Raw genomic sequence first — 27,412 nt, 5'->3', positions numbered from 1 at the left:
TGAAAAGGGGCAGATATTATGCTGTATTTCCCAAACCCATCTGATCCCCAAATTCCGTTTTTCTCAAGATTTCTGTTTTAAGAGACACATTTTGGAACACATTGACCAGGTTCAACTCCTTCATTTTAGAAACTGGACAATGCAAATTCCAAGAAGTAAAGTGACTTGGCCAAGCACTGAATTTGCTAACAGCAAAGCAAGAATTCTGCCCCACCCCCTCAAGCTGTCACCTCCCCTCCCACACCCTTCCCCACCACCCAATATATCTTGATTCCTAGCCCAATAGCCCAGGACTTTTCTCCTCAGAGCACTTTTGTTGCTCTCCTGCTAATAGATTTATTTTTACTTCAAGTTTAGCCTAAAGGAAATACACTTTTAAAGCCAACAGTGGAGGTAATGCAGCATTACCTGGTGATGTGCCATGATAATTCTAGCACTGTGTGGTCTCTTTTGAGTATGGATGATCAAGTTACCTTTGTGAAGGTGAGCAGGGGCAAGTAGAATTCATGTTTCCACAGCACCCTTCCATTACACTTCCCTATTTTTAACTATTAGGGTTTCCCCCTACACTGTTCATTTTAAGAGGTCAAGGAATTACCTCTACAGTCTATCACATGATATGTTCATGTTCGTGAACATCCATGGAATGAATGAATGACCTAATGAACTAACCAACAAGCTGTTTGGTTAGTAGTGTTGAACTCTTGGGCTCTTGCTTTTAAAGGACTTCTCAGCTCTTTGAAGGAAAGAATGACTAAACATCAACACCAGAAGATGGAAGAGAAAACGATTTCTGTTTCCAAAGAAGATCCAGGCTGAGATAAAGGGGCTGGGCAAAGGAGCCCAGGCCGGATGACCCCAAGCCAACTCACAGGAGGTAATTTACTTTGGCGGTTTCCCAAAAAGAGTAACCAAAATAGAAACAATGCGGTCAGTTAGATAAAAGTTTGCAAATTGCTTTGTTTCTTATATTGTCCATACTTTTTAAATCTAGAATTTAGTTGGTGGGGAGACGTAATTAGGATATGTATCTAAAGTCGACAGTAAGTAATTTGGTAAATTACCTTGTTGGGAACGACTACTCTTGGAAGAAACGCTGAGCGCACAATTCAGATAGCGCCCTCTGGTGGTGAAAGCCCACAGTGGAGCGTGGCCTATGGAAATTCCTGGATGGCCACTGTCTCTTCTTAGTCCCGGATTGTGCCAATATTAATTTTATTTCAGATTTTTGACTGGAGGAGGAAATTCCTTTTAACATTAATAACTTGCACAATGCCTCCATATATAAATTCTTCTGGCAAGAAATGCGTGGGTCAAATCTGAAGACCTCTTCTGTTTGGGCTCTGGATGTGTCAAGCCAAAAATTCTTGAAAAATAAAGGTGGTTAAAAGCAGTTAGGCCAAATGCAGTGGTGGCTCAGGACCATCATCCCAGCACTTTGGGAGGCTGTGGTGGAAAGACCACTTGAGCCCAAGAGTTCAACACCAGCCTGCGCAACAGAGCAAGAACCTGTCTCTATCCAAAAAAAAAAAAAAAATTAATTAACCGGGTGTGGTAGCTTGTTCCTGCAGTCCCAGCTACTCAGGAGGCTGAAGCAGAAAGATTGCTCTAGCCCAGGAGTTTCAGGATGCAGTGAGCTATGATCACACCATTGCACTCCAGTCTGGGCCACAGAGCAGAAGACCCTGTTTCAAAAAAAAAAAAAAAAGCATTTAAGAAATTTGTGCATCATCCTACTAATCTCAATTAAGTGATCATTTTCTAAGGGTAAGTGCCTTTTTTTCCTTTCTTTTTAAGAATCAAGATAACATGAAGGGAACAGAGACACACACACACTCATGAACTCAACCCAGGTATGTGTTTCTGGGATCCAGAGAGGGGGCGGTTCCAAGAGAAGGAATGTGGCAGGACCTCCTGATGAAAAAACCCATCTGGGACTTGAGAAATCTGGATTCAATTCTTGGCTCCATTGCGAGCTCACCGCATAATTAAGGGGGCAGATCGGCTAATCTCTCTGTCCTTCACTTTGTCCTCTTTAAAATGATAGTATCTGGCCTCTCCCCTCTTCTTAGGAATGCCATGTCAGCAGATGCTGGGACTGGAACGTGGGGCCGCAAAGGCCAATTAGCTGTAGGCAGCAGGGAGCTGTGCCCAGCCCCTCCTGCCCCAGCCTGTCCCGCAAATTAATGTCTTTGGTCACACAGGGTCTGCCTGAGAGAGTGTGAATGAATTTCAGACAACTCACAGCTCTTCCTTTCAGATGATGAGGCAAAATAGCATTTCTTTTGTGCAGCACAAATTTTGTTTCATTGCATAAAATTACTATCGCCATCATGAAAAGAAGACATAATTAGGTTCATGCAGAGAAGGACCTATTACAGAAGAAGCATTTGCCCAAGAGTCAGGAAATCTGGGTTCTGTCCTGGTTGTGACAGCTGGGTGACCTTGGACACATCCACTAATAATAAGTACTGTTTGCCAGGGGCTTACGATATGCTGGGCAACAGATGAATATGAACTCATGTATTTGATGTGTCTGGCATGTATACAGTGAGTGCTCAGTAAATGTTCGCTATTAGTATGATCATCTCATTTAATTTCCTAATAACCTTATGAGATAGGTCTTATTTTTATTCCCACTATGTAGATGGGAAAACTGAGGGTCAGGGAAGTGGCTGCTCTAATGTGCCACCTAGATCCCCTTCAGGAATAAAGAATCTAATCCCTCAGCTGCTGGGAGTGCTGCCAGAGAATGGCCCTCAGCTGTCAGCCCTCTTTGAGGATTGCTTCAGCTGAAGACAGCTGGCTCCCCCGAGGACACCCATCCTCCCAGGGGCAGTCCACAGCCAGTGACGGATCATGCATGGTAGAAAGGCCTGGCTTCCTGTATTCATTTTGTTGGGCTGCCATAACAAATTACCACAAACTGGTTGGTTTAAAACAACAGGCTGGGCGCAGTGGCTCACGCCTGTAATCCCAACACTTTGGGAGGCCGAGGTGGGCGGATCATGAGGTCAGGAAATCAAGACCATCCTGGCTAACACGGTGAAACTCCCTCTCTACTAAAAATACAAAAAAAAAAAAAAAAATTAACTGGGCATGGTGGCGGGCGCCTGTAGTCCCAGCTACTTGGGAGGCTGAGGCAGGAGAATGGTGTGAACCTGGGAGACGGAGCTTGCAGTGAGCCGAGATCGCAGCACTGCACTCCAGCCTGGGCTGACAAAGCGAGACTCAGTCTCAAAATAAATAAACAAATAAATACATAAAACAACAGAAATGTGCTCCCTTGCAGTTGTGGTAACTGGAAGGCTAAAATCAAGATGTCAGCAAGAACCTGGTTGGCTCCTTCTGGAGGCTCTGAGGGGAAGTCAGTTCTATGATTCTCTCCTAGCATTTGGTGGCTGCAGGCAATTCTCTGCGTTCTTTGGCATTACATGCATCACTCCCATCTCTGCTCCTGTCTCCCCTGGCCTTCTCCCCTGCACATCTGAGGGTCCAATCTCCCTCTCCTTTCTCTTATGAGGACACCAGTCATTGGATTTAGGGCTCACTCTAAGTACAGGATCATCTGATCTTAACCTCCTTCATTTAATTACATTTGCAAAGACCAAATAAGCTCACATCCACAGGTACTGAGGGCTGGGACTAGGATGTATCTTTCCGGGGCCTCTGTTCAACCCACTACACCCCTGACAGGGAAACTGAACTGAAGGGCTGCCCAAGCTCCAGACCTCCCTGTGAGGTTGCCTGAGTCCTTTGTTGAGACCTCATCACAGCCCAGTGAGGCACCCCAGCTTCTCCCTTGCCCAATTCTGCTTATTCTTCCCTTTCACAGGTGTTTCAGGAGCTCTGCCTGATAAGTGTCTTGCACACGAATCTCCATCTCGCTGTCTGCCATCTTCGCATACCTTTCAAAATCCCCCTAAACTTCAATCTGTGACCCATATACTTTTTAAATTCTTCTGCATTCTAATTCAAGTCTGCATTATTCTATAGGTACCTCTGGCCAGATATTACCAATTTCTCCATTTCCCAGATGTCCTTAATTTTCCTGCTTCCTTCCTTTGCAAATGCTGTGTCTACCCATCTCTCCATCATCCATCCATATCCTACCCCCCGGTTCAAGAACTGGCTCTGACCCTCTCTTTCATGGCGTCTTCCTGGCCCCATGCTTGTGATTGATGCCATTGGTGCTCTCTTTGTCCTGTGGTCCTGTCTACTTCGGATAAGGATGCTGTGTGCTTGTGGCAGCTCTAGAAGGTCTGCGAGGGCAGGATTTGAGTCCAGCATGGTCTGCTGCACGTGAGGCCCAACCTACTTACCTGCCATGGTGCCTCCCAGGGCTCTGTCGCTGGTCCTTTTCTCTTCCTGCTCTGTGCTCTCCCTGGGCAGCTTTTTTTTTTTTTTTTTTTTTCTGAGAAGGAGTCTCGCTCTGTCCCATAGGCTGAAGTGCAGTGACACAATCTCGGCTCACTGCAACCTCTGCCTCCTGGGTTCAAGCGATTCTCCTGCCTCAGCCTCCCAAGTAGCTAGGAGTATAGGTGTGTGCCACCACGCCCAGCTAATTTTGTATATTTTTAGTAGAGATGGGATTTCACCATGTTGGCCAGTCTGGTCTCAAACTCCTGACCTCAGGTGATCCGCCCGCCTCGGCCTCCCAAAGTGCTGGGATTATAGGTGTGAGCCACTGCGCCTGGCCTCCCTGGGCATCTCATCGATGGGTTCACCACCTTCTTTTATGAAGGAGCCTCATCCTAAGTCACCAGTCACCACCTTTCTCCCACAAGTCAGGCTTGCCTTGCCAGTGGCCCCCTAGACCTGCCTGCAAGATCTCCTGCAGGACCACCACAGGTACTCCAAAGCTGAGTGCCCATGTCATCACCTCAGGCATATTCTCATCCTGTGAACTCCATTCCTTCCACTCTAGCTTCCAAACTTAGGAACCACAGTGTGACAGGACAACACTCATTACCGAAGGAAATGTCCAGGTCTTCCTCTGCGAATGCTGTGGCTTCTGTGACATATGAACTGGGATCAGTCTTGAGAACCAAAGGGCAAAGCCATGCCTTATGGAGGGGTTCTAGGTGGGCAACCTGACTCTTCTGTTCTCTTCCATAAAGCAGTGAATCAGAGTCAGGAGGTGGGCGGGAAGATGTTAAGATGGAACCCACCTCACAGGCTGGAAGCCAGAGGAGTAACAGTTGTTTATGTTAAGACTGTCTCATCCTTGCAACAAGCCTACGAAGGCAATACTATGATGATTATTCCCCCCGTTCAGACAGAGGAGGTTTAGAGCAGTTAAGGAACTCGCTCAGCGTAGCCCTGTGAGTAAGGGGTGGGTTTGAGCTGCTGGCATGGGCCGGTGCCTAAGTGCAGGGCTGGTGCTACTGGTGAGGCAGTGGCGGCAGAAGGCACAGTCTAAGATCAGGGAGGGTGAGCTATGGAGGGGCTCTACCCTGGGCTGTTTCTGTGCTTCTTGCCTTCTGTTTCCCCTGTTCTCCCTGATCATGAAGGAGAATACCTGTGAGAGCTGCAGCCAGTCACAGTGCTGCTGTCAGGACCAAAGGAAAGGTCCGCCCAGGGCCCAGTGTGAGGGCCTTGGTGATATGCTCTGGGTTTCTTCCCCACCCCATCCTCGCCAGCCCTCTGTGAAAGCCAGGCACTAACTGCCTGGAATTCTAACAAACAGCACAACAGCAAAGGCTGCTCAGGAAATGAAAAAGGGTGCTTGACTTAGAGAAAAACAGGCCCAGGCCTTAAGAGGGTGTGACTTCAAGAAAGCCCCTGCCTCACTAGCCCTGAGTTTCCTTCTCTGGAGAATGCTGAGATAAAATACCTATGTCAGGGCAGGCATAAGAACCAAGAGAAACCACAGATGCAAAATCATGCCCTCCACAACGAATTGCCAGGTACGTGGGAGGGGGTCACTCCACACGGAAGCGAACAGGCCCTCAGGGACATGCAGATGTGGCCCTCCAAGCTTGCCCTTCTTCTGCTCCAACTGCTCATTGTCTCCTCTCATTTCATTCATTCATTCATTCATTCAGTTATCAAACATTATTAAATGGCCTACTATGTGTCTAGCACTATTCTAGCCTGGACATGTAGCAATAAACACATAAACATCCCTGCACTCATATTCTAGTGGGGGATCTTAGACAATAAACAAACAGAAAAACACACAATTCTATGAAGACACATAAAGCAGTAGGGGGCTGTGTTATATTCCTTGTTATACCTGATAAGGTGACATTTGAACTGATCCTTGTAGGAAAGGAGGAAACCAGCCCCCCTTATATTTGGGGAGGGAATGTTCAAGGCAGCTGCATTTAAGAAATACATGTCATAAAACCGTAGATCATGCCATACATAGCGATTCTTCTAAGGAACGTGAGCAAAGTAAATTGAAAACCTTCTGGAAAGGACTCACCATTCTAGATGGCTTTAAGAATATTCATGATTCATGGGAAGAGGTCAAAATATCAACATCAACAGGAATTTGGAAGAAGTTGTGCCAGTTGTGCACAAACCCTTAGGCAGGAACACTCTTGCCATGTTCTGGCAGCAGCAAGGAGGCCCATGTGGGTGGGGCCGAGTGATACTGTCAGAGGTGCTGGAAGCGGGGGCATGTGGAGTCTTGTAAGTCACGATAAAGACTTTAGCTTTGATTCTGAGTCAGATGGGAGCCACAGTGGAGGGCTCAGGGCAGAGAAATGACCTGATCTGACTTCTGGCTTTACAACGCATGCTGGCTGCCATGATGAGACCTCGCTGTCATGTGGGCAAGGGCTGGAACAGGGAGGCCAGATCAGAAGCCCCTGCGATTGGTCCAGGCAACAGAGCACGGTAGTTTATTTGAGCATCAGATTCCATTTTTCTCAGGATTTTTGTTTTAAGACACATATTTTGGGAGATACTAACTAGGTGCAATCCTTCGTTTTAGAAAGTAAAACACTCAAATCCCAAGAAATGAAGTGACTTGGCTAATACCAAAGCAAGAACTCTGCCACCATCTTTACCACCACCACCACTGTCACCACTACCCCATTCTATCCCCTGATTCCTAACCCAAGAGCTTCCAACTCTCCTCAGAACACTTTTGTTGCAGTTGAGTTCAGAGATGAGGTCTGAACTAGAGACAAAAGTTTGGGAGTCATCAAATATAAATGGTATTTAAAACCACGAGGCTGGATGAGGTCACCAAAGGAGTGAGCATGGTAGAGAAGATGCGAGAATCCTGAGGATTTCAATGTTTAGTGATTGTGAAGATGAGAAGGAATCTGCAACGGAGACTAAGAGGAAGTGGCTGTTGAATACAGGCATATCTTAGAGATAACATGGATTCAATTCCAGACCACGGCAATAAAGCAAATATCACAATAAGGCAAGTCACACAAATTTTTTTTGTTTCCCAGTGCATATAAAAGTTATCTTTGGCCGGGCTCCGTGGCTCACGCCTGTAATCCCAGCACTTTCGGAGGCCGAGGTGGGCGGATCACGAGGTCAGGAGATCGAGACCATCCTGGCTAACACAGTGAAACCCCGTCTCTACTAAAAATACAAAAAAATTAGCCAGACGAGGTGGCAGGCGCCTGTAGTCCCAGCTACTCGGGAGGCTGAGGCAGGAGAATGGCGTGAACCCCGGGGGGCGGAACCTGCAGTGAGCCGAGATCGCGCCACTGCACTCCAGCCTGGGGGACAGCAAGACTCTGTCTCAAAAAAAAAAAAAAAAGTTATCTTTACACTATGCTGTAGTCTATTAACTCTGTAATAGCATTATGTCTAAAAAGTATATACCCTAATTTTTAAATACTTTATTGCTAAAAAGTGCTAACAATTATAATTTAGCCTTCAGCAGATTATCATCTTTTTGCTGGTGGAGGGTCTTGCCTCAGTGTTGATGGCTGCTGACTCATCAGGGTTGTGATCGCTGAAGGGTGAGGTGACTTTGGCAATTTCTCAAAACAAGACAACAATGAAGACTGCTACATCAATTGACTCTTCCTTTCACCAAAGATTTCCCTGTAGCATGTGATATTGTTTGACATTATTTTACCCACAGAACTTCTTTCCAAATTGGGATCAATCCTCTAAAACCCTGCCATGTCTTAATCAACTAAGTTTATGAAATATTCTAAATCCTGCTGGGCGTGGTGGCTCACACCTGTAAACCCAACAATGTAAGAGGCCAAGGCGGGTGGATCCCTTAAGTCCAGGAGTTCAAGACCAGACTGGGCAACACGGCGAAACCCCATCTCTACTAAATACAAGAAAATTAACCAGGCATGGTGATGCGCACCTGTAATCCAAGCTACTCGCAGGGTGCTGAGGTGGGAGGATTGCTTGAGCCTGGGAGGTCAAGGCTTCAGTGAGCTATGATCCTGCCACTGCACTCCAGCCTGTGTGACAGAGTGAGACACCCCCCCCAAAAAAAAATTCTAAATCCTTTGTTGTCATTTCAACAATATTCACAGCATATTCACCAGGAGTAGATTCTACCTCAAGAAATCATTTTCTTTGTTCTGCCACAGGAAGCGACTTTTCATCATTTCAAGTTCTGAAATGATGGCAAATGAAAACAACTGCTTCATGAGATGGCAGCAATTCAGTACCATCTTCAGGCTCCACTTCTAATTCTAGAACTAGAATTTCTTCTAACAGAATTAATAGAATTAGTTCTTGCCATTTCCATCACATTTGCATTTTATTCCTCCACTAAAGTCTTGAACCCCTCAAAGTCATGCATGGGAGTTGGAATCAACTTCTTCCAAACTCCCATTAATGTTGATTTTTTACCTCTTCCCATGAATCACGAATATTCTTAATGGCATCTAGAATGGTGAGTCCTTTCTAGAAGATTTTCTATTTACTTTGCCCAAATTCATCAGAGGAATCACTATGTATGGCACTATCCATAGCCTTACGACATGTATTTCTTGAATTGTAAGACTTGGAAGCAGAAATTACACCTTGATCCATGGGCTGCTGAATGAATGTTGTGTTAGCAGGCATGAAAACAACATTAATCTCTTTATACATCTCCATCAGAGCTCTTGAGTGACTAGGTGCATTGTCATTGAGCAGTAATATTTTGAAAACAATCTTTTATTCTGAGTAGTAGTTCTCAACAGTATGCTTAAAATATTCAGTAAACTATGTTGTAAACAGATGTGCTATCATCTAGGCTTTGTTTTTCCATTTACAGAACACAGGCAAAGTACAACTAGCATAATCTTTCAGAACCCTAGGATTTTCAGAATGGTAAACGAGCAATGGCTTCAAATTGAAGTCACCCCTGCATTAACCCCTAGGGGGGAACAAAGTCATCTCGTCCTTTAAAGCTTGGAAGCCAGGCATTGACTTCACCTCTCTCTTTTTTTTTCTTTTTTTTCTTTTTTTTTGAGACGGAGTCTCACTCTGTCGCCCAGGCTGGAGTGCAGTGGCATGATCTCAGCTCGCTGCAAGCTCCACCACCCGGGCTCGTGCAATTCTCCTGCCTCAGCCTCCGGAGTAGCTGGGACTACAGGCAACCACCACCACGCCCGGAGAATTTTTTTGTATTTTTAGTGGAGACGGGGTTTCACCACGTTAGCCAGGATGGTCTTGATCTCCTGACCTCGTGATCCACCCGCCTTGGCCTCCCAAAGTGCTGGGATTACAGGCGTGAGCCACCGCGCCCGGCCGACTTCACCTCTCTTGCTGTGAAAGTCCTAGATGGCATCTTCTTCCAATAGAAGGCGATTTTGTCTACATTGAAAATCTGTTTAGTGCAGCCACCTTCATCAAAGACCTTAGCTAGATCTTGTGGATAACTAGCTACATCTTCTACACTAGCACTTGCTGCTTCACCTTGCACTTATATGTTAATGGAGATGGCTTCTTTCCTTAAATCTCATGAAGCAACCTCTCCTAGCTTTAAACTTTTCTTCTGCAGCTTCCTCACCTTTCTTAGCCTTGAGTTGAAAAGAATTAGGGCCTTGCTCTGGATTAGGCTTTGGTTTAAGGAAATATTGTGGCTAGTTTGATCTTCTATCCAGACCACTACAACTTTCTCCATATTAGCAACAAGACTGTTTCACTTTCTTATCGTTTATTTGTATACTAGAGTAGCACTTTTAATTTCCCATCAAGAACTTTTCCTTTGCATTCACACTTTGGCTAACAGTTTTTTGCAAGGGGCCTAGTTTGGGCCTATCTAGCTTTCAATATATCTTCCTCACTAAACTTAATCATTTCTTTTTTTTTTTTTTTTTTTTTTTTTTTTTTTTTTTTTGAGATGGAGTCTCACTCTGTCACCCAGGCTGGAATGCAATGGTGGGATCTCGGCTCACTGCAACCTTTGCCTCCCAGGTTCAAGCGCGATTCTCCTGCCTCAGCCTCCTGAGTAGCTGGGATTACAGGCACCCGACACCATGCCCAGCTAATTTTTGAATTTTTAGTAGAGACGGGGTTTCACCATGTTGGCCAGGCTGGTCTCGAACTCCTGACCTCAGGTGATCTGCCCGCCTCGGCCTCCCAAAGTGCTGGGATTACAGGCATAAGCCACCGTGCCCGGCCAGCTTAATCATTTCTAGCTTTTGATTTAAAGTGAGAGACGTGCAACTCTTCCTCTCACTTTAACACTTAGAGGCCATTGTAGGGTTATTAATTGGCCTACATTCAGTATTGTTGTGTCTCAGGGAATAGGAAGACCCATGGAGAGGGAGAGAGTTGGGGGAATGGCCAGTGGGTGGGGCAGTCAGAACATACACATGTATTTATTTCTCAATTAAATTCCCTATCCGACAGGGGAATGGTTCATGGCACCTCAAAACAATTACAAAGGTAACATCAAAGATCATGGACAGACATAATAATAATAATGAAAACATTTGAAATATTGCAAGAATTACCAAAATGTGACAATGTGACACAGATACATGAAGTGAGCACATGTTGTTGGAAGAACTGGTGCCAACGTACTTGCTCGGCCCAGGGTTGCCACAAACCTTCAATTGGTTTAAAAAAAAAAAAAAAAAAAAGCCTTATCTGAGAAGCACAATCAAGGGAAGTACAATAAAATGAAGTATGCCTGTACCTCCCAGAAGTGGTTTTCCAGAAACCAGGGAAAAAATAATGTTTCATGGAAGAGGGGGATATCACCTACACCAAAAACTGCTGAAGGGTTAAGAAAAATGACTGGAAACTGATTATTGAACTTAGCAGCATGAAGGTCACTGGTGACCTTGACGAAAGCTTTTTCAGGAAAATGTTTGGAGCAAATACTTAAAATTTAAGTGGATGTGAGAGAAAATGGGAAGGGAGGAGCTGACAGTGTGATAGACAACTCTTCCAAATTATGCTTTCTTGCTACCCTTTGGCTGTTCAGGGCCCCTCCAGGCTGCTTCCTATCCTTGTCCTTCTCCTCTTTCATTTTCCATTTTCTCTCTTCTCTCCTACCACCCTCTACCCCGCAAAAAACTTGCCTGTTCCATTTACCATTGCTTTAAGCCCTACCTTCCTTCAGGAAAAAAATCATCTAATAAACTGATATGCACCGAGATATTGCTAAGAGTTGATTGATGCTAATTAGCCAGCTATACTGTTCAGACCCCAAGACTCTTGTTACCCTTGGATGCTGATAAAAGACTAAGACGTCTCAGAAGGACGGGTGAGAAGTTTCTGTAGGCTGATGGAAGTGGAACTGCCGAAGATGGAAAGGAAGAGGTGTGAAAATGGGCACATTCGAAACAGACCAAGCCAGGCAGTGAAAAGGAAAAATGGGTTCATGCTTATAAATAATGGGCAGCACATTACCCATGTTGAAGAAAATTGTAGTACCGGACCTAGATGCAGTGGTTATGACTATCTTTAAAAGCATCTATAGTTTTAAAATTAGAAACTAGATTTCTGGCACTGCGCTTTTTCAGTCATTTTGTAAACATGTGTTAATTAATTATGAGATGACTCCATATCAATCAAAGAGCATTGAACTAGGAAAGAAAAAAATTGGCTGGTCGGAACCAGCTGCCCAACCATAGCAAGTCTCCGTGCTTCTCTGTGCCTCAGTTTCTTCACTTACAGGGTTTGGAACAAATAACTAAGTTTCCTTCCTTCCCTAAAAACTGAAGATGTTAATTCAATGTAAGATTTGTTTTCTATTGCCAGTTACGGTGTTTCTAATGGTGCTTCATTTTTACCCCACTAAGAGTAACTAAAGGGGAGAAAAAAATCTTTTTTATTAAAAATCTAAATATCGACAGAAGATAGGCTTTCATTTTTACAACACAATCACTAGAAAAGCTATTTAATTCAATACAAATATATGTGGTACTGATTAGGAGAACGGATATATTTACTAGCAATATTTTCAGTCAAAATTTATAAGCACTGAGCTGAGTCTCCCTCTTTTAAGGAGTATTTCTGTATGCTCTAAATAAGGACTTGATTTACGACTCTAATTCTTTTGCCTTAATAATGTGAAATTTTTCCATATGAAGTCGGATCTCTCCTTAGCTCAATGTCCTAATTTCCCCTTGTCAAAATAGCTTTTTTAGGGAGTCCCTATTGTTCTCAGTTAATTTTAACACTAAATTAAAAGTTTCATATGGTGGTGATTTTAAAACATTTTACTTCATATGGCCAAATGTACCTTCTAAACTACTTCAATCATAATTGTTACCATCGTTACAATAAGGTTTTCATATAGAATCTCTTTTAGACCTCAAAATGCTCTATAAAGACCACACTTTGAAATTTTGTTCTCTTAAAACATACCTCATACATTAGATAAGGGGTCACTGACCTCATCTTACAGACTTAATAGTCATGAGAGTACATAACTTCCCACTGGATTCAAAGGAAATAGTGGTATTTAAATCCTAAATCTAATAATCTAATGCTATTCCAGTGGCTTACCCTCTTTTTTAAATTTTTTTGCCTTTTTTAAATTCCAAGTTTTCTAAAACCATCTGGGAAGTAATAAATCATATTTAATTGTTCAGGCTTTTATGCTGTACTTTCAGAATCGCGTCTGATTTGTGGTCTGGCTCTGGTTCAGTATTATCCAACGCTAGGTTTATTTCATCAGCCCAGTATCAAAGCTTCCTCACTTTAGCCAGAAATTAAAATAATAGCTTTAAGAAACTCCTCCACTCCACCCCCCTTTAGCAAGCAGCTAGCCAATAATGTGATTTGCCATATTTTTTAAATGACTATATGCTCCCCATAAAAGCTGGATATATAAACCTTTTATTTGGCACAGGCATTCCCAACTTTTTTTGTGCAAAGACAGAATTATTTTTGTCCTAACAACTTTAGTGTTACAAACTATGTCATTAAGCCTGGGAAGGCTAAACTGCCAGATTGACCTGGTCCTCTGAGTAAAGCCTATGACACTTTACTTTTCCTTATATCTCTTCTCCTGAAAAGTTTTATGCAGCTGACCATCAAGTAAGGAGGGAGAAGTGAAGATTCCAGCAGAGACTGAAATGATCACACAGCCGTAAGATGATTAAAAACAAAACACTGCAAATAAAAAAAATCATCAGAAGCAAAAAGCTCTCTTGTAGAATGTCACGGAGACCTGACAAACACCCCCAGAGTAATCTGAGCTCTTGTCTGGCATTAGCACGTGTTAACACCTGAATGCAGCCTTGATTTGTGGTATTCACCTGCAAGGCCATGCAGTCAAGGGCCTAAAATCTTGAGTGCTGGGTTCTTTTCTTGGCTGCCTCTGAGTGACCTTGAACAAATCACCTCAATCTCCCAGTTATAGGAAACGGAGATAATCCCACAAACTACCTTCCACATTAGCTCACAGCCTGGCTCCCCAGAGAATGCGATGTGGATTAGAGACAGGTCCTGTGAAAATGAAGAATTATCACTCCTATAGATAACTATTATATAATGAGATTAATCCTCATAACATCTTCCATGATTTAGGTTAAGCCCCAAGCTTTAGCGCTTCCTTCCTTCCCTGGACATAGTCACTTGAAAATTGAAGGCAAGAGTTCACAACTACTGCATTCATTCCATTTTCCCAGTTTAAACCTAAATGTGACTTTTTAAAAAATCCTTTCTCTTCCGTTTTTCCTCAGTCAAAACTACACAATACTTCAGGTAGTCACACTAAAACAGCATTCTGAATTTTCTATTTAACTCAAAGCAACCAAAAATAGTCATCGGCATAGAAAGAGTAAGTCTAATGTACTTTAGTCAAGGGCAAAGTTCCAAATCCCCTATCTCCTAAATTTCAATATATAGATTGTTAGAAAAGTTAATCAATGACAGAATATCAAACATATTTTTGAAAATGAATGAGAAAGAATTTGCACTACACCAAGGATTTTGTATGGAACATGACAAGCTGATTCTAAAATCTATATGAAAATCCAAAGGGCCAAAAATTCCCAAAGCACTTTGAAGAATAAGATGGCAGGCCTTGATCCAGCCTTATCATTAAGCTATCATAAACAAGGCAATGGAATATAAGCACAAATGGGTTAATGGAACTGAAGAAAGAATCCAGAAGGTAACGCAGACATATACAGATGCTTGATCTATGGCAGGAGTGCACGGAGGAGCAGCTGGGAATGACTGCGTTTGCACTCCGTAATGCTAGCACCAGGGCTGTCCAGAAGGACCCCTCCCTCACACACTCATGAATATCTTCCAGGTGGAATCAAAGACCTAACGTGAAAGGCAACATTATAAACCATTTTTTAATTATAAAGATTTTTAAAGATAAAAGATTATCTTCATGACTTCAGGACAGGAAAAGTCCTTAAAACAAGCCACAAAAGGCACTAAATGTAAAAGATAGATTTGCCATTAAAATTAAGAATTTATCAATCATCAAGAAGAGAATGAGGGCTGGATGTGGTGGATCATGCCTGTAATCTCAGCACTTTAGGAGGCTGAGGTGGATCACTTGAGCTCAGGAGTTTAAGACCAGCCTGAGCAATATAGTGAGACCCCATCTCTGAAAAAAAAAAAATAAGAGAATGAAAAATAATCCCCCAAAAGGAGAGGATATTTCCAACAAATATAGCCAACCAAATACCAATCTGATTGAATACCGAGGATCAGTCTCCAGAATATATCCTAAAAATCGGTGAGAAAAAAAACAGCTGACACAACACAATTGAAAAAGGAAAAACTCGTATGGAGTCCAGTGCAATGGTTCCTGCCTGTAAGGTCAGCTACCCAGGAGGCTGAGGCAGAAGTATCCCTTGAGCCTAGGAGTTAGAGGTTGCAGTCAGCTGTGATCACGCCACTGCACTCCAGCCCAGACCAGGCAACAGAACAACTCTGTCTCTTTAAAAAAAAAAAAAAAGACTTGAGTGAGCACTTTTCAAAAGAAGAAATCCAGTGCCCAATAAACATAAGAAAATGCTCATATGCCATTTCTAATCAGGGAAAGGTAAAATAAAACCACAATGAGGCCGGGTGTGGTGGTACACACTTGTAATCCCAGTACTTTGGGAGGCTGAGGCAGGTGGATCATGAGGTCAGGAGATTGAGACCATCCTTGCTAACACGGTGAAACCCCGTCTCTACTAAAAATACAAAAAATTAGCTGGACGTGGTGGCATGCACCTGTAGTCCCAGCTACTCGGGAGGCTGAGGTAGGAGAATCGTTTGAACACAGGAGGTGGAGGTTGCAGTGAGCCAAGATCACACCACTGAACTCCAGCCTGGGTGACAGAGCGAGACTCCATCTCAGAAGACAGAGAAAAAAAAAAAAACAAAAAAAACCACACACACACACACAATGAACATCTACTATATAAACATCATATTGGCTAAAATTAAAATCTGGCCACACCAAGTGTTGATGAATAAGCACTCCCATACATCATGGAAGCAGATGTGGGAATATAAAATTTTAAAGGTGTGCATACCTTATAACTGAGCAATTCCACTCCTAGGTACACATCGTATGGAAACATGTTTATGTACACAAAGATGCTCACTGAAGCATTACTTATAATAGCCAAAAAGTGAAAATCTCAAAGTACTCATCAAAGTGGAGTAATAGCAGTATTAATGAAATGGCACACTATACAGCAATGAATATGAATGAAACACACCACGTGACATGAATCTTATATGCAATGTTGAAAGACACCAAACACAACATATAGTATTATTCTATTTTTATGTAAGTCAAAAGTGAGCAAAACGTAAACCATATTGTTATACACATAACTGGTAAAATAATTATTAAAAGGACAGAGGGAGAATTACCATTAAGTCAGGATAGTTACCTGTGGGGGAAACAGAGTGTCAAGAGGGGACACACAGAGATTTTGGAGTGCTGGCAAGACCTCCTCTGCATCTAGTTTATGATTACACAGCTGTTGCTTTACCCATTAAACTCTGTTTTAAGTACTTATTTGTAAGTTATATTTCACAAAATTTAAAAGAACAAGGGAGAACCTGTGTACTACCAAATATTAACACCAATTAAAGCGGTAATTATTGACAGTATGGAAAAAACCCAGAAGGCCCAGAAATTGGCCTAAGACACAAAAGACACATAAGAATTTAATATTCTATAAAAATAGCATTACGAATCAGAGGGGAAATAGTTTCCCATACTGAACCAATTGGTAAACTCTTCGAAATAAAATCAAATCCCTACCTTATATAATATACCCAAATACATTTGAGATGGATTAAAAATTTCCTTTTCACCCCACACTTGTATTGATTTAGTTAATGTATATAAATAAAATTTAAATTCCTTTTAAAGACAGGTGTAAAAGTGAAATAAGAAAATACTAGAAGAAAATAAGGACATTTATCCATTCTTGGATTACAAAAATAGTTTCAAGCACATACACAAAGGTAGACTCCTAAAGAAAACAACTTCTACACTGAAATATCACAAACTATGTTAAATGACAAGGCTAAAAAAAGTTACAATATATGACAAAGGACGGACATTCTTAAGAACTTATAAGCCACAAAAAGAGCAAATTCTCCAAGCAAGTAACAGAAAAAATATGAATAAGCAATTCTCAAAAGAATGAATATAGCATGGCCAATAAACATGAAAAAAAACACAACCTTCACTAAGTAATAAAAACAAATACAAATTTTAAATGTAGTCCTTTTCTGTAATTATTCAACTTGCAAAGATTTTAAGTAGTAATTTTCAATTCTGAGTGTTGGATATATTGCTAATGGGAATGTAAATGAACATGATCTCTGCAGTGAGTAATATATATAAAGATTCTGAAAAACACTTTCACCTAACAATTTCATTTCTAGAGTGGTATCTTCTGGAAATAAGTCATTTTGTACAGATGTGATTAAGATGTTAATCATATCACCATTTACAGATTACATTATAATAAAAAATTGCTGAATAGGAAATCAATCTTAAAGTTATGGTATACCCATGAAATAAAATATCCTACAGCTGTCTAAAAAGCAAAATATTTAATATGGGAACATGTTGACAATATATAGAGCAGACTACAAAGCAATGTACATTACGATTTCATTTTTGAGAATATAAATGTATAACTATGCATAGAAAAAAAGCAAAAACACAACATCAAAATGTTAACAGAGGTTATCTCCCTAGATGGTAGGATTACAGGGAACTGTGTGTCCAGGCACATGAACTCTTCCATATCACCCAGCTTTCCAGAAATAACATCAAATTTTACGCTGTGAAATCATTTACTATTCGTTTTAAGAACTAAAATTAATGAGAATCTTAGATCAGTATACTTTTCACATTTGCTTGAGGGGGGTAAGGAATGAAAGCAATAACTACACCTGGAAGCAAATGTGAACAGTCTTTTTCAAAAAGAAAAAGTTGTATTTAATTAAGTCCCGGTAAAACACCACCTTAGCATTTGAAGTTCTAATTAGTTCTAATTGGTATTTTATTCTTCAATACTTTTAAAGACTCCAATATATTAGGCAAAGAATTTTTTGATAATGTAAGTTAATTTCTCTGGAGACAACCATATAATCCTCTAAAATGACATGAACGTTTATATATGAGACTAAAGTTTCTGCAGTCTATATATGCCTCTTTGGGGGGAAAAAGTAAAGTACTGACAATTCAATTGTAACAAAAAAAAAAAAAATGCTTTCCTTACCAAACATTAATGTTCTGTACATGAACCTATCATCCGTGACAGCAAGGAACTCAAGCCAGGTGATGCACAAGGCTGCACCCAGCTCAGTTAGTTTGGGCTTCTCCTGTACCAGATTTGCCTGAAGTAACATGAGGTTATTTAAAAAGACCTCCACCTAGGTTGCAGTGAGCCGAGATCGTGCACTGCACTCCAGCCTGGACGACAGGGCAAGACTCCATCTCAAAAAAAAAAAACAAAAAACACAAAATCAAACAAACAAACCAACAAAAAAACCCTCCACCTTCCAGCATCTACTCAAAAGGGAAGTCCTTCCTAATCAGAAGAGAGATAACATTCTTCCTCAGGGAAGACAGAAAAAGGAGAAGAGCATTTGTTAAGCATTCTCCATGCATGTCTTCCTAGGTATTTCACATCCAATGTCTCAATAACCCCATGCAAACATGCACACAATTCTTTAGACTGCTCCCTTCATTACCCAAAAAAGAAGGGAACTATGTCTTCCTAATTGATATTAGGTGCCTGGAACAACTAAGTATTTCACTGAAAGACATGTAATCAATGCTATTTGATAGGTAAGAATAAGGAAAAAAGCAAAGTTACCTCTTTTCATTTGGCTTAAAGAAAAAAAAGTATGTTCTACTATATACTAAAAGATCAGACCAATACACAATATATTGCAAAATTTTAATACCATGTGGTTAAACACATTATTCAAATATTAAACTTTTCAAGCACATGAAAGTCATCTTCTGAAAGACAAACTGGGCTTTTTTTTTTTATAACTACCTTTGTGTAACTTTATAAAATTACTTCCCTCAACAATATCTGACACTGATCTTGATACTAGTTAGAAAGTCTGATGTAAGATGATGACATCTCAACGTCAGTGATTTAGGAGATTATCTTCAGAATTCATCAGAGGACCAATCGTCATCTTCATCCCTTACTTCTCGGTATCTCCCTGAAGATTTCCCTTCTGGATTATAATTCCGCATTTTAATATTCAGTCTTTCAGCTAATTTTTGCGCTGCGAGCTTTGCTTGCATCTCCTTTAAAACAAAGAGCAAAGCAAAAAGTTACACGTTCACATCTCTTCCTTACAATTTTTCAATGGGAAGTTACCTAGAATCAGCAACAAGAGGGGCACTGACACCTCACTGAGTGCTCCCTTGGGCAATACGAGCCTGATGGCTGTGCCCTATCAGACACAACTGGGTAATGCTTCTGACAGCCACCAGCCTGCTACAGTTGAAGCTACTGAACTCCATTAATATACAACATTGCACTGAAATACACTCCTCTATGTAAGAAACTGAGTAATGAGCTTAGCACTACAATACTTATAAATACAGATGCATTAAATATGTGGGCACATGCACATGTATACACACTCACATAAAATTTGACCTATCAAATGTCAAAAATGACTAATGCTGGGGCCAGGCACGGTGGCTCACGCCTGTAATCCCAGCACTTTGGGAGGCTGAGGCAGGCGGATCACGAGGTCAGGAGATTGAGACCATCCTGGCTAACATGGTGAAACCTTGTCTCTACTAAAAATACAAAAAATTAGCCGGGCGTGGTGGTGGGTGCCTGCAGTCCCAGCTACTCGGGAGGCTGAGGCAGGAGAATGGCGTGAACCCGGGAGGCAGAGCTTGCAGTGAGCCGAGATTGCGCCACTGCACTCCAGCCTGGGTGACAGAACGAGACTCCGTCTCAAAAAAAAAAAAAAAAAAATGACTAATGCTGTCTAGATTTCTGCAACTGACAGAACCTTCTTCCCTAATAACAATCATGACTTCCAGACTTGGGAATTACATTTCAATTGCAAAATGAAAATCAAGAAATTAATACTAAAAAGCTGACTAGTCCTCTCCAAATAAAGTCCTACAGCAACTAGTATCCAATAAAAAGTCCAAGTAAATTTCAGACACCGGCAATGTATTTAAAAACTCCCAAGGACTTTACCACCAACTGATGGTAGGTGGCAATGTCATTCCTAATTCAGTTCTTCCCTTTTCTCATGCTTTCTTCAACTTCTTGATGTCCTCCTCTTCAAGCAATGAATATGGGTCAGTAAAAGTGGGAGCTATTACCACTACAATTTGTCTGCCAAAAAAAAAAATTTAAAAATGAAGGGTTTAATTCAACCTAAAAATATCTTAGGACGGGCGTTTAAGAGCTCAGAGACAATAAACACTTCCTCAATGCCACAGTCATAACTAGACAGTAATTTTAATGCACTGAGAGAAAGAAAAATGGGTTTTTTCAAAAAAAGCACCTTGAAAATGCCAATCCATGCCAAGGCTTTTATGAAAAGCCAAGGCAGATTAACGGCCTGTTTTGTTGTTTTTTTGAGACAGGGTCTCACTCTGTCACCCAGGTTATATAGAGTGCAGTGGTGCGACTGCAGCTCACTGCAGCCTCGACCTCCTGAGCTCAAGCAATCCTCCTACCTCAGCCCCACGGGTAGCTGAGACCACAGGTGCGTGCCCCAGTGCCCGGCTAATTTTTTGGTAAAGATGGAGTCTAGCTATGTTGCCCAGGCTGGTCTCGTACTCCTGAACAGCCTGGTGTTATACTAGTTGGTACACTAGTACCTGACTAAAATCTAGCTAATCAATACATAGGAAGTGAGACAGGATACTGTTCTCCTAGAGGCTAAAATTATTACTAAATACTTCTAAACTTTTCTATTCCCCTATGGTCCTTCACACTTATTTTCTCCCATCCCATTATTCTGTATACAAACTCTCAACATACATGTTTAAAGTTCAATGCAAAACACATGGAAACAAGTGCTATGCAAAATTGATTAAGTTGCCAAAAGCAGGAGATATTTCTCTCTTCACATGGGCCTGCGGATTATGCTCTGAAGCAGCGTCTCACTGTCTGCTGGCTATACAACATTATCCTCCCACTCCTTCTATGCTCTCCCCTGTACTGCAGGAGATGGAAGCCTGGGAACTACATTCTCCTCATTCTCTAACAAGGGGTCTGGGTTAGAGTCCACCACTGAGAAGCTGTCACATGAGTTTTACAAGGTGAAAGGGAGAGATGCGATGCTACTACTATCCTAACAGGAACAGGCAGGTACATGAGCTTTAAGACATGAAATTCTACAAGTCTCCCCACATTTCTTGGCAAATCACCACTTTAATGTTGAAGGTAGCTGTGATCATCTCTAGCTACTTCCTGCAGTTCTAGCAACTTTGTGACTCTCTGAAAACTAGTGGCATAGATCTGAGCTCATGGAAGCACCTAATCCCCTCTATTCCATTCCTTCCTCCTTGAACCTGGAGTAAATTCTAGCTTACGTAAGCAGCACACAACAAACAGACAAGAAAAGAAAATACTCTAAATACCTCATAATTCTGTTTCTGCTGTTTCTGAAGTGCCAAGGATTCTTCTATGGAGAGCAGCTGCGTGGGCATATGGTGAAGTGGTAGAAGCCGAGCTGCTGTGATGTCATCAAGATGCTGCTTATCCCTGCGCCGCCGCTCTTCTGAGGAAATAGGAGACCCACTCTTCTGACAATAACTAGATGAATCATTTTGTTGAAAAGGTAACCTGATGAAAGGAAAACTTGTGTTATACAATCAGACTATTTTATCTGTAGACACATTTAAAACATTCACACAAATGGCCTTTACCTTATCAATTAATTCTCCTCCAAAGGTAATAGTAAGTAATTTACCAGTATTCATTGCTCTAACAAATACGGGTGTGTTTGTGTGCATACAGGCTCTTTGCCTTTCCCTTCCTTATTCAAATCTTGTATTTCATCTGGAGTTTTTTTTTTTTTCATTTATTCAAAGAACATTCGCAAGAGGGCTTATTGCCCAGTAGAAAGAAATACACACGTAAAGTTTCAGTGCAATATAATACCAAAGGTACTGTGGCAGATAGCTCAACAAGATACACTGGAATATAAGGAAATGGCCAGTTCTAGTGGGAGACAGGGAGGCTGTAAGAAAAGCTTCGAAAAAGCTTTGAACAGTCTTGGAATAATAACTGCTTACCATGTAAATAAGGACAGAAGTGCATCCCAGCAAGGGGAGTGAGAGAAAGTACAGAAGGTAGACAGACTGAGCTTTTCTGGCTACACAGAAAAGACAGCTAGAAAGAGGGCTGGGAAGTAGGCTGGGCCCAGACTGCAATGAAGAGTTCTCCGTAACAAGTTCAGATTTCCATCTTACAAATTTCACTCTGGCAGCGGTGGAGATAGACTGGTAGTTAAGACTAGAGGTAGAAGGGGCCACAATTACAGCCCGAGAGAGATGACAGTTTTCACTTCGACAGAAGATGAAGAACAATTATAGAGATGAAGATCAAAGAAATAAGTAGGTCTTCATGGCTAGCAGATATGGAGATGAGAAAAATGGAAGACACCTTAGGGGAAGAAAAGCACGAAGGTGGTGACACTATTAGGGAATATGGAAATTACCTTGGAAAGAAACAGCAGTTCCACTTTGTACATGATTAAGCTGAGGTACCTGGGAACACCCAAGTGATCAAGTTTCATGGTTAACTGGCTATGCAAACCTAAAGTTCTGGGAAGATGTGGGATAGAGGTGGACAGGGGTCAGCCTCCAGCATCCAGGTGATACATGAAGCCAGAAGAGTATGCAGAAAGAAGAGCAGAAAGGACCCAAAGGACACTACCTGACCCCACCTTCCAACCTCCAAGCCACTTCTCACATGGAACCCTCTCAATCCCTATCTGTCCATGGCCTAAGGACTCCTCAAAGCCCTGCCTTTCCTGTTCTCCTCTAACTTATACAGGAGGTTCCCTGTCTCTTAAACTTCCTGAATTCTTGGTAGCCCTCATCACTATTCCCTTACCTCTCTCCCACTCCCAGCTAAATGAACATAATACAGAACTGAGATTAATGTATTCTTTGTTTTATTTATTGACTAGATGATGGTTCTAGTTTTCTAAAATGTCATCCTGGAAGTGAAGAAAGATACCCCACTGTACACAAGAGATTACTTGATCACATTAGTGTAGTATAATCCTGATTTTTCTATACAGCAGAAATAAAATGTTTTGAGGTTAAAATGAATGCTGGGGTAGAATTAAAGTCTAACAAAAAAGAAGCATGTTTTAGGTACTTTTCACTAGAGGTTTTCTGTTTTTCAAAGAAAGGTAGTAGTGATTTAACTTTGATGTTACATACTTGTAAATACAGTATAGGAAGGTACCAGTTACCTGAGTTGAATGTTACATTTGCTGGAAGTAAATAGCAATTATTTTCAAAAAGATTTTACTTTTCCTGAAATTTCAGAAACAAATTTATGGCAAGGAACTGGTAAGCAGAGTTTTTGCCTATCCTGCCTGAATCTATTTTCACAGTTTTTCAAACCTCTTCTCAGCTTCCTTCCCCCTGAAACTGTTATTATTATGTAGCTTAACTCTTTTCCAAGTGTGTAAACCTTGGGTCCTCGTCTAGCTCTTAAACTCCTTGAAGAACATGGTATTGTATTACATTATACATGTATACATTACAGTCATGTTTTTAAACTTGAGATTTAACATCAAAAAGGCAAAGGAGTTTAAGAATCTTGACTTAATTGTGTCCCCACAACACCTGCTGCCTGCTTACATACAGTGAGCATGCAAATAATTTTTGCTGGAAACTCATCAGCTCCTACAATTGCTTTACCCTTACTTCACAGACGAATCAGAGAGAGTACACTTTAATAGTACACTGTACACTAAAAAATGGTTCTGAAAAAAAGAAGTCATAATAAATTCTCTCCAACTCTGTGTTTATTATGAAATATTGGCTAAGCATCCTGAAATTTAATACTCCCCCATGCGCTATTTAAGATCTTGTCGATTATTTGGTTTCAAAACTAAATATTTTTCAACATGAATCTTCTACTCCAGCCAGGCTGGTCTCAGTGTTTCCACAATATGTTCTTTCCTAACTACAAGTAGTTCTCATACAAAGCCCACAGAACTTAGAGCATTCTCCTGACTTATTTAAGAGAAAAGGTCTTATTATATTGCCCAAGCTGGTCTACAACTCCTGGACTCAAGCTGTCTTCCCACCTCAGCCTCCTGAGTAGCCTGGGACTACAGGCAAGCACCACCACACCCAGTTTCTCATAACTTTTTGAGTTTAACAAATATCATGTTCCTGTTACAGGCCTGTTTCCGATGGTACTTACACATTGGTTTTAAATTTATGCAGCTGGGGCACTGGGTTTTTGGCTCGCATTTCTAGCACTTCCATGTAATGAGGTTTCTTCTGAGTCCCACTAGAAAGGCCTGTCAAGTTCTTAGTACTGGCGTTTTCTTCTGACTGTTGTTCACCTTGGTCTGCAATGGTGATCCTCTGTAACCTGTCAATAAACAGGTTGTCAAAGCTGCTGGAGGTATCTTCTGCTTGACTTGAAACACGATGCTGCGGGTGATGCTTAGTAGCTTCAGATGAAGGTGGTACCCTGTCTCTGCTGCTGGAAGCTGGGCCCTTATTCACTGTGTACTCAACCTCTGAAGTCTCTTCATCACCTTCAAGAGCAGGACGTCCAAGTCCCTGGTTTTGTGAGGTTTGAGATGACTTGATGTTATCTACAGAGGAACACCCAGGAACTAGTGATGAAGTATCAAGTATCGGGTCAGAATTCTGGGCCTTATCTGTACCCACATGAACTTCTGCAATTGCTTTTTGCCTTAGCTTACAGTCTAAACTAACAGGATGAAACAGTTCACTTTTTCTTCTAACTTCTTCACATTCTGCAATGGCAGCTTTCAGTTTGGCAAAAGAGTCAAAGATCTTTTTACCTTTGTCGGGCAATTTGCAAATGAATTTTCTGTCAAATGGAAAAGAATACTATTACATTACAGCCATTTTTTTAACTTGAGATATAACATTAAAAAGACAAAGCATTGTCTTCAAAGAAAAGCTGATTTTTAAGTCAAATATCTAATTTCTAACTGCACCAAAACAGGAATAAAACAAATAAAATGGTCATTATCCAAATAGTCCAAAAAACAAGGGAAATGCAGGAAGAACAGGGAATATATGCCTCATTTGTCTCAGCAAATTAGAATTTCGGCAAAAGTATTTTAAGCATATAATAATCACATAAGACATTCCAAGAACCAGAGTCATTAAAGTGCAATCTCCAAAATTTGGGAATGGGGTGGAGTGTGGGGATGGGCCTATTAGGTCAAAACTACTTTCATAATAATATTAAGATGTTATTTCCCTCTCATTTTCTCACATGGGTACAGTGGAGTTTTCCAGAGGCTACATGACATGTGATAACATCATTGTTCTAGAATAGAATGTGTGCTTGTGTATGCTTATGTTTTAAAGACTTCAGCTGTATTTCTGATAAGTAAATACATTTTGCTAGATAAAACACATAAAATAGCTCTTTGGGATGTCAATAATTCTTAAAGTACAACGGAGTCCTGAGACCAAAAAGTTAATTCACTGCTATACATTCAAAACCTGTTCTCACAAGGTCAAAACACGTGTCTTGATCTCAACCAATTATTTATTTGTCCCTTTTGCTGGATGACAGAGTTCCTTTTCTGATTCCCTTTTCTTTAACTATACAATAAATGGAGAGAAAAAATTACACCTTACGTCCTGTTTTTTGACACTACATTCATCCCCACAATTTCAACTATTAACAACACTCTACAGCTGAAATTCCTGTTTTCCATATTTTTCCAGGGTTCTCTCTTTCTTGAGCCTCATGACTACTTCTCCAGCTTTTAAGTGTTTGGTTTTCGATTAACCAAATGTCTGTCCTGCTCTCCTCTCAACTCTGCACACCCTAAGTAAAATCAACCTTGGATCTATTCTTCTCCCTGAATTTTCCTATTTTTGCTAGTGGTCTTCCATATAGATTGGAAACTTCAGCCATCTCTGTCAACTACATTTAAATTAGTCCATGATTAAAAATTCTCCCAATCCCTTCCTAGCTCACTTTCTTATAACTGTCTCGTGGGGAGCCTCTCTGAAAATATCCTTCTACTGTCTTCTGCTTTTTATTCCTTCAAACCATCTTTTGCAACAAGCTGCTGAACAAAGCTGCCTAAAAAACAAAATCACTTTTATCACGTGTCTCCCTTGCTAAAATCCGTTAAATCAGCCAGCTGAATAAAGGTCGAACTTTCCCGGCCTAATAAACCCCTCTTCATATCCCACTCTTCCCATTTCCTACGGTGCCTGTAAGCATAGAATCCAGAGATGAAGCTGACAATTTGTTATGGGTTAGGGGTGCGGGCGACAAAAGGGTTTAGAATGCAGACTCATGGAACCACCACAGTCCCCGGGTAAATAAAACCAACGAGGGGCTACTAACTCCCTGCAACGCTAGGTAGCCGTTCAGTCCGAGCCATCCTCGCAGGCATACGTGACTGGCCAGGAAGAGGCACAGCTCTGCGGCAGCAAGCCCTCCGTCCACTCGCCCGCAGGACTGAAGCGAATGTGACTGAGTCAAGGTCACCTTCCAGGGAAGGGAACAGAGTGCGGGAGGGGAGGGGAGCGCCCAGGGAGCTCGAGCTGAAGGAGCCTGGCGGAGACTCCGCGGAACGCCAGCTTACTCGTTGCGCAAAAGTCTCTCCTGGCGCTTCAACATTTCCCGCAGCTCCACCAAACTCCGCTGCCCCAAGTCCTCGGGAGCTTGGGGCTCGAAGCCGCGGGGCAGCGAGGACATTCTGCGCGGGCTGAGGCTGGCGCGGCGGCGGGCACTCGGCTTCCTCGGCAGGCCCCGCTGCTAGCGCCGGATCCGCGGACGGCGGTGACTCCGGGGCACGAGCGGGAGTCGCCATTTTCCCGGAAGAACGAGGTCTTCTTCGAGCCGAATCGAGCTTTATTGAAATACCGGAAACAAACACGGACAGGGAGAAGGGGGAGTCCGCAGGAGCGCTAAAGGGCGGAAGTTACGTCAGATGACGCCGGCGCCTCGGGTTGGCGCCTTTTCTCCTTGTGTGAGCATTCATGCGGTCATCTGCTGTTCATCGGTTTATACACAGTGTTCAGCGCCGGCGTGACTTCACCAAGCACTATGTGTTAGTCAACAAATAGCCACGTCCTCTGTTATATTTGGGGTTTACAGAGTTGGCGGGGGGACGGGGGGAGGGAGAATCAAATTATAATATAATAGTAACGTTGGGATGGGCACCTGGGAAGGTATCTCTGAGAAGTGAAATTCAAGTCGAAACTTGAAAGATGAGTTGGCCATTAATAAGGTAGAGGAAAGTGCGGGACAGGATTTGGTAGACTCCGGCCTGTGCCTGGTGCCTCCTAACTCAGCTTAGCGATGTCCTGAAATTGTTA

The 27,412-nt window shown here is 41.8% G+C and overlaps 1 protein-coding gene across 1 annotated transcript; it reads right to left on the bottom strand.

Moving 5' to 3' along the window:
* Window positions 1-16,122: 16,122 nt before the first annotated feature.
* On the bottom strand, window positions 16,123-27,001 carry POLR2M (RNA polymerase II subunit M). Its single transcript, XM_012507462.2, has 4 exons — window positions 26,677-27,001; window positions 24,282-24,926; window positions 21,470-21,674; window positions 16,123-19,153 (listed from the first exon to the last, which is right to left on the bottom strand). Exons 1-4 carry the CDS (start codon window positions 26,787-26,789, stop codon window positions 19,010-19,012), a joined length of 1,107 nt encoding a protein of 368 aa, XP_012362916.2. The 5' UTR covers window positions 26,790-27,001; the 3' UTR covers window positions 16,123-19,009.
* Window positions 27,002-27,412: the final 411 nt, after the last annotated feature.

The sequence above is a fragment of the Nomascus leucogenys genome, chromosome 6, assembly GCF_006542625.1.
Source record: "Nomascus leucogenys isolate Asia chromosome 6, Asia_NLE_v1, whole genome shotgun sequence".
In the NCBI taxonomy this organism is placed as follows: domain Eukaryota; kingdom Metazoa; phylum Chordata; class Mammalia; order Primates; family Hylobatidae; genus Nomascus; species Nomascus leucogenys.
The sequence above is the reverse complement of the archived record's forward strand: the minus strand, read 5'-3'. Positions and strand labels throughout refer to the sequence as shown.